The 12,560-nt window shown below is 38.8% G+C and overlaps 1 protein-coding gene across 1 annotated transcript; it reads left to right on the top strand.

The window, feature by feature from the left end:
* Nucleotides 1-8,779: 8,779 nt before the first annotated feature.
* On the top strand, nt 8,780-11,428 carry LOC137838302 (uncharacterized). The gene has a single exon (XM_068647553.1). It carries the CDS (start codon nt 8,780-8,782, stop codon nt 11,426-11,428), a length of 2,649 nt encoding a protein of 882 aa, XP_068503654.1.
* The last annotated feature ends 1,132 nt before the right edge of the window (nt 11,429-12,560 follow it).

Raw genomic sequence — 12,560 nt, 5'->3', positions numbered from 1 at the left:
AGTGATCAAATCTTTAAGTTTTATTTAATTCCAGATTACTGATAAATTTTATTCCAATTACCTATAGAATGGATGCTAAATTATGAAGTATATGGGTAAATGGAAATTCATTATTATAGGGCATTATGGATCACCCAAAGGTTGATTAGTTGTCCTTATAATTAATGGATATGATTGTTGGTAGTGAGTATGTGTTATTAGTTTTTGCTTGTATATCCAAAGATAACAAGTGCTTCTAGTTAATGCATATATCTTACCAAATAAAGTTAATACTATTAGCATCATTATGTTTTGTGTATTAATGGATCTCCCAAAGGAGAACGTTAGTATACATAGAATGTTTTCTGAATCTGTATAGTATGTTTAATTTATGACTCAAAGTATTAATGTTAAGCATGTGTGATCAAGTATTGTTCCTGTATCTTTATGCGAATGAGCATAGCAAGTAATATTAAGTTTGCTCTTCCCAAAACTGATGGTGCAAAAGAATTTATGAAATTTGTGGAAGAGCGCTCCCAAACTACTGATAAGTCTCTTGTTGGGACATTAATGAGTATATTAACCACCATGGAATTTGATGGTTCTCGTACTATGCACGAACATGTCATTGAAATGACTAATATTGCGGCAAGACTTAAGTCTATTGGATCTGGTACTCTTTATGATGGATTATATAGATTGAATCTTGATAAACTATATGCTGAAACTCTTATGACCTCGCATCATAATGTTGGCACTAAACGAAGTTTGGTGAATGAATGTTCTGCTTTCTTGTGGCACAAACGTTTGGGACATATTTCCAAGGAAAGAATGGAGAGATTGGTAAAGTATGAAATACTTCCAAATTTGGATTTTACTGATCTGAATGTATGTGTGGATTGTATTAAAGGCAAACAAACAAAACACACAAAGAAGGGAGCCACAAAAAGTACTCAGCTTCTTGAAATTATACACACTGATATATGTGGACCTTTTGATGCAAGTTCTTTCAATAAAGAAAGGTATTTTATCACCTTCATTGATGATTTTTCACGTTATGGTTATGTCTATTTACTGCATGAAAAATCGCAAGCGGTGAATGCCTTGGAAGTTTATATAAATGAAGTGGAAAGGCAATTAGACAGAAAGGTGAAAATTGTCAGGTCAGATAGAGGTGGTGAATATTATGGAAAGTATGATGAAAGTGGACAACACTCTGGTCTGTTTGCTAAGTTCCTTGAGAGACGTGGTATTTGTGCTCAATACACAATGCTAGGTACACCACAACAAAATGGTATTTCAGAAAGGCGTAATCGAACCTTAATGGATATGGTTAGGAGCATGTTAAGTAAGTCAACTGTACCTGTTTCATTGTGGATGTATGTTTTAAAAACTGCCATGTATCTGTTGAACAGGGTTCCTAGTAAAGCAGTTCAAAAGACACCTTTTGAATTATGGACAGGAAGGAAACCCAGTTTGAGACACTTGCATGTTTGGGGATGTCAGGCAGAAGTCAGAATATACAATCCGCAAGAGAAGAAATTGGATGCAAGAACAATCAGTGGATATTTCATTGGTTATCCAGCAAAGTCAAAAGGGTATATGTTTTACTGTCCTACCCATAGCACAAGAATTGTTGAATCTGGAAATGCACGGTTCATTGAAAATGGTGAAACCAGTGGGAGTAATACTTCACAAAATGTGGAGATTAAGGAAGTTAGAGTACAAGTTCCTTTAACTAGTACCTTTACTTCAAGTATTGTTGTTCCTAATGTAGTTGAATCACGCAACGATGAAGAAGAACAACAAATTAATGATCATGAAGAAAACAATGAACCTGTAGTAGAACAACCACAAGAAATAGTATTAAGAAGATCTCAAAGAGAAAGAAAGTCTGCTGTTTCGAATGATTATGTGGTTTATCTACAAGAGTCAGAAAATGACTTAAGTATTGATAATGATCCAGTTTCATTTTCAGACGCCGTCAATGATGATAATTCTGATAAGTGGTTAGATGCCATGAAAGATGAGCTTAAATCAATGGCACAGAATGATGTATGGGACCTTATAGAATTGCCAGAAGGATGCAAAAGAGTCGGGTGTAAATGGGTCTTTAAGACTAAACGTGACTCTCATGGCAATATCGAACGTTACAAGGCCCGACTTGTTGCCAAAGGTTTTACTCAAAAGGATGGCATTGATTATAAAGAAACATTTTCACCTGTTTCTAAGAAAGATTCCTTTATAATTATCATGGCATTAGTAGCTCATTATGATCTTGAGTTGCTTTAGATGGATGTCAAAACTGCTTTTCTGAATGGGGATTTAGAAGAGGATGTTTATATGGACCAACCAGTGGGGTTTATTGAAAAAGGAAAGGAACACATGGTGTGTAAACTTAAGAAATCAATATACGGGCTTAAACAGGCTTCTAGGCAATGGTATCTTAAGTTTAATGATACTATTGTGTCCTTTGGGTTTAAGGAAAACATCGTTGATCGGTGTATATATCTGAAGGTCAGTGGGAGCAAGTTTATATTCTTGATTCTGTATGTTGATGATATCTTGCTTGCAACTAATGATCTTGGTCTATTAAGTGAGACTAAGAAGTTTCTCTCTAATAACTTTGAGATGAAAGATATGGGTGAGGCATACTATGTGATAGGAATTGAAATATTCCGTGACAGATCACAAGGACTGTTAGGTTTGTCTCAGAAAGCATATATTAATAAAGTTTTAGAGAGATTCAGAATGGATAAATGTTCGACATCTCCTGTTCCAATACAGAAAGGAGACAAATTTAGTCTCATGCAATGTCCAAAGAATGACTTGGAACGGAAACAGATGGAGAATATACCTTATGCATCTATTGTTGGGAGTTTAATGTATGCTCAAACTTGTACACGACCAGATATTAGTTTTGCAGTTGGTATGCTTGGTAGATACCAGAGTAATCCTGGATTGGATCATTAGAAAGCTGCAAAGAAAGTTTTAAGATACTTGCAAGGAACGAAGGATCACATGCTTACTTATAAAAGATCTGATCATCTTGAGGTGATTGGATATACAGATTCAGATTTTGCTGGCTGTGTGGATACACGAAAGTCTACATTTGGTTATGTGTATCTTTTAGCCGGAGGAGCGATTTCATGGAAAAGTGCGAAGCAGTCAGTCATCGCTGCGTCCACTATGGAGGCTGAGTTTGTGGCATGCTTTGAGGCCACAGTTCAGGCTAATTGGTTGCGGAATTTTATTTCAGGACTTGGAATTGTTGACAGTATTGCCAAGCCGCTGAAAATTTATTGTGATAACTCCGCAGCAGTCTTCTTTTCTAAAAACGACAAGTATTCCAAAGGTGCTAAACATATGGAATTGAAATACTTTGCCGTTAAAGAAGAAGTTCAGAAACATAAAGTGTCAATAGAACATATTAGCACTGATCTTATGATTGCTGACCCTTTAACAAAAGGGTTACCGCCCAAAACATTTACTGGTCATGTTGTAAATATGGGCATTATGTTTACTAGTGAATTATGAATGTTGTTAATGCTTATTTGACACTCTGAGCTCATTGATAATTAAAGTTTCTGAAATTTATGTTGTTTTCTACTTTATGTATATGCATGCAAATTATGTTATTATGGTGTGGAAAACAAATTATGTTGTTATTGATGACAATGACATTATGTTTGAACCTATTATGGATTTCTCACTATAAAGTCATATTAAGGAGAAAGAATGATATAGTAGTACATGGAAGGAAATGTGTTGATTCAAATGACATGTAACCGCCATGACTCTTATTATTTCTGTATTCTTGATTATGAATAATGATAGAACCAATTTATGTAAGGCCTTTTAAATGCGCATTTATGTAATTATTAAATCATGAAAGTATTATAACTCATATGAGTCAAGTGGGAGAATGTAAGAAATTATGTAAATTAATTTCTATAAAGTGACTCACATGACTTAGAGTTTGGGCTTTGGGCCCAAATATGATTTAATAATAATAATAGAATAAAGGCCCATTGGTTAATGTGAGAAATATATATATCTGATGATATACCTAATGAAAACCTACATCTGATGGAGATTGGGTACTAAAGGCTATAGGGTTCTGTCTCTGCAAATAATAGTTGTCTCACTGTTAACCATCACGAAAGTGTGAGACAAGAACGGAATTGCAAGAGATAGATTGGGATAAAAGGAGATAAAGTAACTGCTCAATTAGGATCACTCATGGATCAAGGTAAGTGCTTATTCCTTCTTGATTATATGATTGTGTGAGAATCATGATATGATAAGATCTATTTGTGAACATAAATTGTATGTGTTCAATTTGCGTTTATTCATGTTTTGACTTACAGGGATCTGATGTGATGATTGGGCTTTTCTAGGTTCGACGTGATGTTTTTGCAGCGTCTCTGTGCGCCTGATATGACCCTCATTAATGAGGGGTTTTTTGGTGCCAATCTTTAGGATCATTGGATTTGAGAAGATCTAACGGTTGAGGCAATTGTGGCGTTTCGTATTCTTATACCCTTGAGGGTATAAATAGGGGGTCTCCATAGTGTTGAGACATTGTTTTTCTGTGCTTGTTTGCTCCGATAGCCGAGTGATTTTCTGTCTCATTGAACGTCTTCTGTTTCTTCGCTCGTCCTTCCAGTCTTTAAAGAGGTTAGTTATGTTTTCTTTGTCTCGTCCCACGTCTTCTTCTTTAGATTCCGCTTCTCTTCTTCCGTCTTCCCCTTCTTCGTCTCAGTCTTCTTCTTCGTCATCATCCAACTCTTCCATGACCGAGACACTATCGGTTGGGGCAATTCAGACACTGCCCCCTGTGGGAATGGTGAGGGAGGATGACCCGACCAGTGCCTCTGATCGGTCGGGTTCTTCCGAGTAGTCGTCTCCTCAGGGGTTTGACTGGGTGGATCCGAAGGTGACCTGGATCACCTGTTTGTTCGTGAAGAGGGATGTGGTTGCTGAGTTTTTAGACTAGGTCGGTGTTTTGGAACTGGACGTGAGTTTAGATGTAATAAGTATTGAGTCTTGTGAGCTGACCGATGTGGTATGCTCTACTCAGTCATCTACCGAGCGCCCTTTCTTTTATATATATGCTTGTTTGTTTTCAGACTTGCATGTCTCCCTTCCCTTTGACAATTTCGCGGTGGGTGTCCTTCGGGCTCTCCACGTGGCTCCTACGCAACTTCATCCCAACACCTGGGTGTCTATATAGGCCTTCCGCCTTGTTTGTGATGTTTTTCGTCTATCTCCTACTCCTTCGACTTTTCTTAGCTACTATACTTCTCATCCAACCAAACTAGCTTTGTGACATTTGTTCTAATCAATTAATGCATGTTGTTTTTAAATTTGCCATGTTCGTACTCCTAATTTTTATTTTGCATGTTTTTATCTATTAAATAATAACAATCATAATTAAATTAATTATGTTAATATTTTATACCCCATCCCTATTTCTCCAAGTTTATTTTTTATCGTCAATTGAATCTGAATCAAACAAACATGTGTATGTGTGAGTTTAGGTGAAACTTTTTAAAACGATTCCACTGTAAGTTGATGCGAAAAAGTTCAAGTCCATGAAGATTTTAAAAACAATCTGAACCTGAACATGTTTCTCTTTGTGCGAAGAATAGTAAACGACTCTTCCTATTTGAAACGGTTGCTAACAAATACAAGAAAGTTGTTAAATTGACGTCCCCTTCTAAATTCCAAACGATGAAAAGCGACTCTCATTTATCATAATTGAAAGAGAGAATAATTTTGGAATAAATATTTCCATTTTTTTTCTTTTTTTTCTTTTATTAATTATTTTTATAAAATTTGACATTAAATATTTATTTAACCTTTTTCTTAATTAAATATATATTATCAAATTAAATCTGTATAATATTTAATATTTTTAATTTTTGTTATAAAGTTTTTATGTTAGTCATCACTATGCAATTTGACATCTTAATTATGTTGATACCTCAAGTAACAACAATCTTATGTTATCACACGAAAAAAAATATTATTAAAAAAAAGAAAAAAGAAAGAAAATACAATAAAACTATGGGAGACTAGACCAAAACTCATATGTTAACAAAAATGATACATAGGCAGATTATACCTATTATACCAATGAAATTATTCTCTATGAATCAATCCTAAATTAGTCAACTTATCAACACATGCATTCCCTTCACGAAAAATATGAGTAATCCTAAACATGATTCTCTCACAATAATCAAGACAAGTATTCCATCGATTATGAAACATCCACGAAACAATAGTTCTAGCAGTAAACACAACACAAACCAAGACAAAATCACATTCAAGTCATACATTAGTAAATCCCATATGTTGAACTTCTTCCAAAGCATATATAACTTCATAAACCTCGCAACCAAATCAGTCTGAACATCAAGAAATACAGGCCCCCAATAAACTCCCACGAAAAATACCTCCACAAGTAGTAAGACTAGGATATCCCTATCAATGTTAATTTTAACCCACCCTAGTGAATGGACTCTCATCTAACAAGAAGAGGACGAAGAACTTTACTAGTATGAGTATTAATAACAAAAAATTTAATGACACTGAAATCCAACATATCATGCTTCATTAAAGCTTTAGACGAATTTCCCATGAGACAAGTTAAATATTTAATTACCGAAATAGTCTGAGAAAAATAAATCTTATCCTGAAATCTAGCATAATTCCCCATACGCCATGTCATTCAAATAAAAAAAAGTTATCATAGAAGCAATCTAACCAAAGAATTATCATCACTCTTAATAAAAGAAAGAAGATCTTCCTTATTAGAGAACAGAGGAAAAAGAAAAAATTTGTCGAACCGAACTCCAAATATGCAAAGCATTAGAAAATAAATAAAAAAATGTTACATAATTTTATTCAAATTAATTGTTTTCAAAAATAATTTTATTCAAAGTAGTTATTAAAGTAGCTAATGTGTCTTTTTCATGTAATAAATTGTTATTAGTTTATGTTCACTTTGCCATATTGCACGTGTATAATCGAGTTCCAAGGTGCTTTATAACCTTATCTAACAAGAAAGCCAATGAAACGACGTCCAAGGTGCTGCTGCTCCAGCCGATAAATACTTATATAGAAAACTACTTATTAGTTTATTGTTCTAATCAATTAATACATGTTGTTTTTAAATTTGCGATGTTTGCTCCTCATTTTTATTTTATTTAGTTTGCTTTTATCTATTAAATAATAACAATGATACTAGAAAAAAAATTGTTAAATAATGACGACTATTTTATATTTACAAATGCGACTATAGAGTGGTAGTTGATCAACACGCATTCGTAAATAAAAAAATATAAATGCAGTTATATAGTCGCATTTGTAAATATTATTTATAAATGCGACTATTTCTGGTAGCCGCATTAAATAATAACAATGACACTAGCACATAAATGTTAAATAAGGGAGGCTATTTTATATTTACAAATACGGCTATATAGTCGCATTTGTAAATACTATTTATAAGTGGGGCTATTTCTGGTAATCGCATTTGTATATGCTTCTGAATCATGTGACAGGTAGGGGTATAGCATTTACAAATGCGTTTATTACCAAAGCTGCATTCGTAAATGTGGCTATTATCAAAATGTTTGATTTATAAATGCGACTATTATCAAAGTGTTTGATTTACAAATTCAAATCAAATTAATTTTAAAAATACTACCGCGTTTTTTACGAATGCGTTTTAAGTGTAAAACTGCATTAAATAAAGAACATTCTTTTCTTATTTTTGCACTAATGTGATAAGTAAATTAATTATGTTAATATTTCTCTAAGTTTATTTACTTTTTGTCAATTGAGTCTGAATCAAACAATCATGTGTATGTGTGACTTTAGGTAAACTTTTTAAAACGATTCGTCCGTAAGTTGATGCGAAAAAGTTTAAGTCCATGAAGATTTTGAAAAACAATATGAACCTGAACATGTTTCTCTTTGTGCGAAGAACAGTAAACGACTCTTCCTATTTGAAACGGTTGCTAACAAATAGAAAAAAGGTTTAAAATTGGCGTCCCCTTCTAAATTCCAAACCATGAAAAGCCACTGTCATTTATCATAATTTAAACAGATAATAATTTTGGAATAAATATTTCCAATTTTCTTTTTCTGTTTATTAATTGTTCTTAGAAAATTTGACATTAAATATTTATTTAAACATTTTCCCTAATTAAAATACATATTATCAAATTAAATCTGTACAACATTTAATATTTTTAATTTGAATGTTTAATCCATTCATTATTTTCTTTCATCAATAAAGAATTTTCAATTAAATCTTATTACTAACTGTACTACCAGATGGCCGAAAGGCCGACTAGACCGACTAGACGACAACAGGCGAAGCTAAACGCGTAATTAGGTATAAACAACCCAACTTAAATGATAAGCACGGTTAAGACACAATTGGGCCTTCGTTTGGACCCTAAAGCAGGCCCACAACGGCCATAGCCCACCTAGAGCAGTATAAATAGCAGAAGAGGCACTTCACCCAAGGTAACTATTCACTCCCCACTCTTCTGGTGCTTAGCTCTCGGTCTGACTTGATCGTCGGAGTGTCTTCGCAGGTACTCCCCCCATCGTGTCCAAGCCGAAGATCCAGCTGGAAGAAGATCAACGGAAAGACCGACAAGACGAGAAGAACAACACAAGACATCATCAGAGGAAGTGCTCTGCAGGACTTAGATCTTGTAGGAACATTTTGGCGCCCACCGTGGGGCCGAGAACAAAAACCCCACGAATTGTCCACATGGTGACTACGAGGAATATGACAGGTAACGATAGGAATGCACAAGAAGAAACCAGCCGTCCAGACCCTATGACGTTAATCTTGAAAATGCAGCAGGAAATGGAAGCTTTGAGGAAGGAGAATGCTCGGATGAAAGAAAAGCTTGCTGAGAAGCCGGAAATACCGGAAGCCATGGATAATATCCCCTCAGGAGATCACGCGAACACAGATACACGTGAGGCCGGGAGCTCGTATCAAGAAAACATAAGGCCGACCTCAAATAATGCGCTAAACACGGCGCCTCGAAGAAGCCCCTTTACTGAAACCATCCTTGAAGTCCCCTTGCCGGGAACCTGGAACAACCCCACGTTGGAGAAGTATGATGGATCCACAGATCCGGATGAGCATGTAAATGCGTACCTGACACAGGTCAGCTTGCATACGGCGGAAGACGCGTTGTGGTGCCGAATATTCCCCACCTCACTTAAGGGGGCAGCCTTGAGCTGGTTCACCCGACTGCCAGCTCAACCCATAGATTGCTTTGACACACTCGCGGCTAAGTTTGGAGCACAGTTCACTACCAGCCGACCACACCACCTCACTTCGATCGCCTTAGTGAATATTCGGCAAGAGAAGTCGAAGACCTTGAGGGCCTTCATGAACAGATTCAGCAAAACAGCGTTAGACATACGAAACCTAAGTCCCGAAGTGGCGATGCACCACATGGTAACTGCACTGAAGCCGGGATCGTTCTCGGATAGTTTATGCATGCAACCGGCCACAACATTGGATGAGTTGCGCCAAAGAGCCACCAAATACATGCAGCTGGAGGAATTGAAAGAGTTTCGGAGTAGGGCTCAGGCACCCGACGAACCTGAGAGGAGGAGAGACAGAAGCAGACCAACACATTTTGGGAAGCCTAGAGACTTTCCCAAGGGACCACGTTTCACTCTTTACACCCCCTTGACTGCCAAAAGGTCGAGGGTCTTAGAGGAAGCTCTAAACGCAGATCTCCTGAAGGCACCAAGCAGGACTCCTACCCCGCAGAGTACCGATCAAACCAAGCATTGTCGATACCACAGCAATTTTGGGCACACAACGGAAGATTGTTGGGCACTGAAGGATAAAATCGAAGAGCTCATCCAAGCCGGTCATCTGCGATGCTTTGTCCAGACAAGCCGAGAAGACGGGCAAAACGAGGTTGACATGGAAAAGAGAGAAGGGCGTAGGGACACACAGGCAAACGAACAGAGAGGCCGAAGAGGCCGGGAAGGCCGAGAAGGACGAGGAGGAAGAGATCTTCGAAGAACCATGCCGGTACGGGGGGTCATAAACACGATTGTCGGGGGTTTCGCGGGAGGAGGAACTACATCATCCTCCCGAAAAAGACACCTCCGAGCGGTCAGTTCGGTGTACTCCATCAGCAGAAGCAACAGGAGAGACCTGCCTCCCATGCTTTTCACGAATTCGGACTTCAGAAACATAAACCCGAAGCATGATGACCCTATGGTAGTCACCATCGAAGTAGCCAACTTTGTCATCATGAAAACTCTGATAGATCAAGGAAGCTCTGTGGATATCTTGTATTGGAAGACCTTCCGAAAGATGGGCATATCTGACGACGACATTGTCCAGTATGATGAACAAATCATTGGCTTCACGGGGCAGAGAGTCAAAACCAGAGGGTACATTGACCTGGACACCAAGTTTGGAGAAGGAAATCGAGACTGCCGGACGATCAAAATCAGATACCTGCTTGTCGACGCCGAAACGTCTTACAATATTTTGATTGGGCGATCCTCTCTCAACAAATTGGGAGCTATAGTCTCGACACCCCACCTAGCCATGAAGTTCCCAGCCGACAACCCGAGTAGGGGCCGAGAGGTGGTCACTCTCCATGCCGACCAAAAGACTGCTAGAGAATGTTACGCGACAAGTTTGAAGATTCTGCCACCGCGAACACCCACCCGGAGGGCCGAGGTTCATCATATATCCCTGAGTGATGACCTGGATCCAAGACCGAATGACGAACCTCAGGTGGAACCCAAGGAAGAGGTGGTGCTATGTCGGGTGGGCCGAGCAGGTCAGAACACACGTTTGGGATCAACCTTAGGAGAAGAGGGAAAGAACAATATCACGACTGTCCTATACAAAAATACGGACTTGTTCGCATGGTCGGCAACCGACATGCCGGGAATAGATCCTCGCATAATCTCGCACAAACTATCAGTCTGTAAGGAGGCTAGGCCGGTAGCCCAGAAGAAGAGAAAGTTCGTGGGAGAAAAAGGACGAATAGTCGAAGAGGAAACCAGGAAACTACTGGATGCTAGGTTTATCCGAGAAGTGCATTACACCACGTGGCTGGCAAACATAGTCCTGGTGCAGAAGAACAATGGAAAGTGGCGAATGTGCACCGATTACACCCATCTTAACAGGGCTTGTCCAAAAGATGCGTATCCGTTGCCGAGCATTGACCGGCTGGTAGATGGTGCAGCCGGCCACAAAGTGTTAAGTTTCCTCGATGCATACTCCGGGTACAACCAAATACGCATGAATCCGGCAGACCGAGAGAAGACAGCCTTCATTACTGACAGAGCCAACTTTTGCTATGAGGTCATGCCTTTCGGCCTCAAGAATGCTGGAGCGACCTATCAAAGGCTTATGGACTGAATGTTCCGAGACCAGATAGGAAAAACCATGGAGGTTTATGTTGATGACATAATTGTGAAATCTGATAGCGTGGAACAGCATGCCAACGACTTGGCTGAGGTCTTCCAGCAGATAAGGAAGTACGACATGCGTCTTAACCCTGAGAAATGCGTATTCGGGGTTGAAGGAGGCAAGTTCCTAGGCTTTATGCTGACAAGTCGAGGAATCGAGGCAAATCCGGACAAGTGCCGAGCCTTGGAAACCATGAGAAGCCCGGATAGCCTGAAAGAAGTTCAGCGGCTGGTAGGAAGACTGACGTCCTTGTCCAGATTCATGCCCAGACTAGCAGACAAGATCAGACCGATCTTGAGGCTCATGAAAAAAGCAGAGAAGTTCGCATGGAACAAAAGCTGCGAAGAAGCTTTTCAGATTATAAAAAAGGCGTTGGCCGAACCGCCCGTTCTGAGCAAACCGTCCATGGGACACCTTTACTGGTCTACCTGGCCGTGTCGCCGGAAGCCGTGAGTGCCGCCATAGTACAAGGTGAAACAGAACAAAAACCAGTTTACTTCGTTAGCCGAGTACTACAAGATGCTGAAACCCGATATCAAACGATTGAGAAGGTAGCTCTAGCCCTCGTTCATGCTTCCAGAAGACTTCGACAATATTTTCAAAGCCACGAGATCGTAGTGCGAATTGACTTCCCCATCAATAAGATTTTGCAAAAACCCGAGTTGGCAGGAAGAATGATCGGCTGGTCAGTCGAGTTGTCCGAATTCAGCATTAAATACGAACCACAAGGACCTATCAAGTCCCAATGCTTAGCGGACTTGACATCAGAGTTGCAGCAATGTCAAGAACCCGAAACCACATGGACGTTGCATGTCGATGGCTCCTCAAGTAAGAAGGGGGGAGGAGCAGGAATCGTGCTGGAAGGACCAGAGAACATACAAATTGAGCAATCTTTACGTTTTGGGTTCCAAACATCTAACAATCAAGCAGAATACGAAGCACTTATAGCCGGATTATTGTTGGCTAAAGACGTGGGAGCCCAGAAGGTAGAATGTAAGACAGACTCGCAACTCATGGTCGGACACATCAATGGGAGCTACCAAATCAAAGATCCTCTGCTCCTGAAATACTATCACAGAGT

This window comes from Phaseolus vulgaris, chromosome 4 (genome assembly GCF_000499845.2).
Source record: "Phaseolus vulgaris cultivar G19833 chromosome 4, P. vulgaris v2.0, whole genome shotgun sequence".
Classification (NCBI taxonomy): domain Eukaryota; kingdom Viridiplantae; phylum Streptophyta; class Magnoliopsida; order Fabales; family Fabaceae; genus Phaseolus; species Phaseolus vulgaris.
Note: the sequence above shows the minus strand (reverse complement) of the source record. Positions and strands in the feature narration are given on the sequence as shown.

Bases quoted from the DNA above. Each gene is read 5' to 3' on its own strand.
- LOC137838302 (XM_068647553.1), top strand. From the start codon at position 8,780: ATGGTGACTACGAGGAATATGACAGGTAACGATAGGAATGCACAAGAA.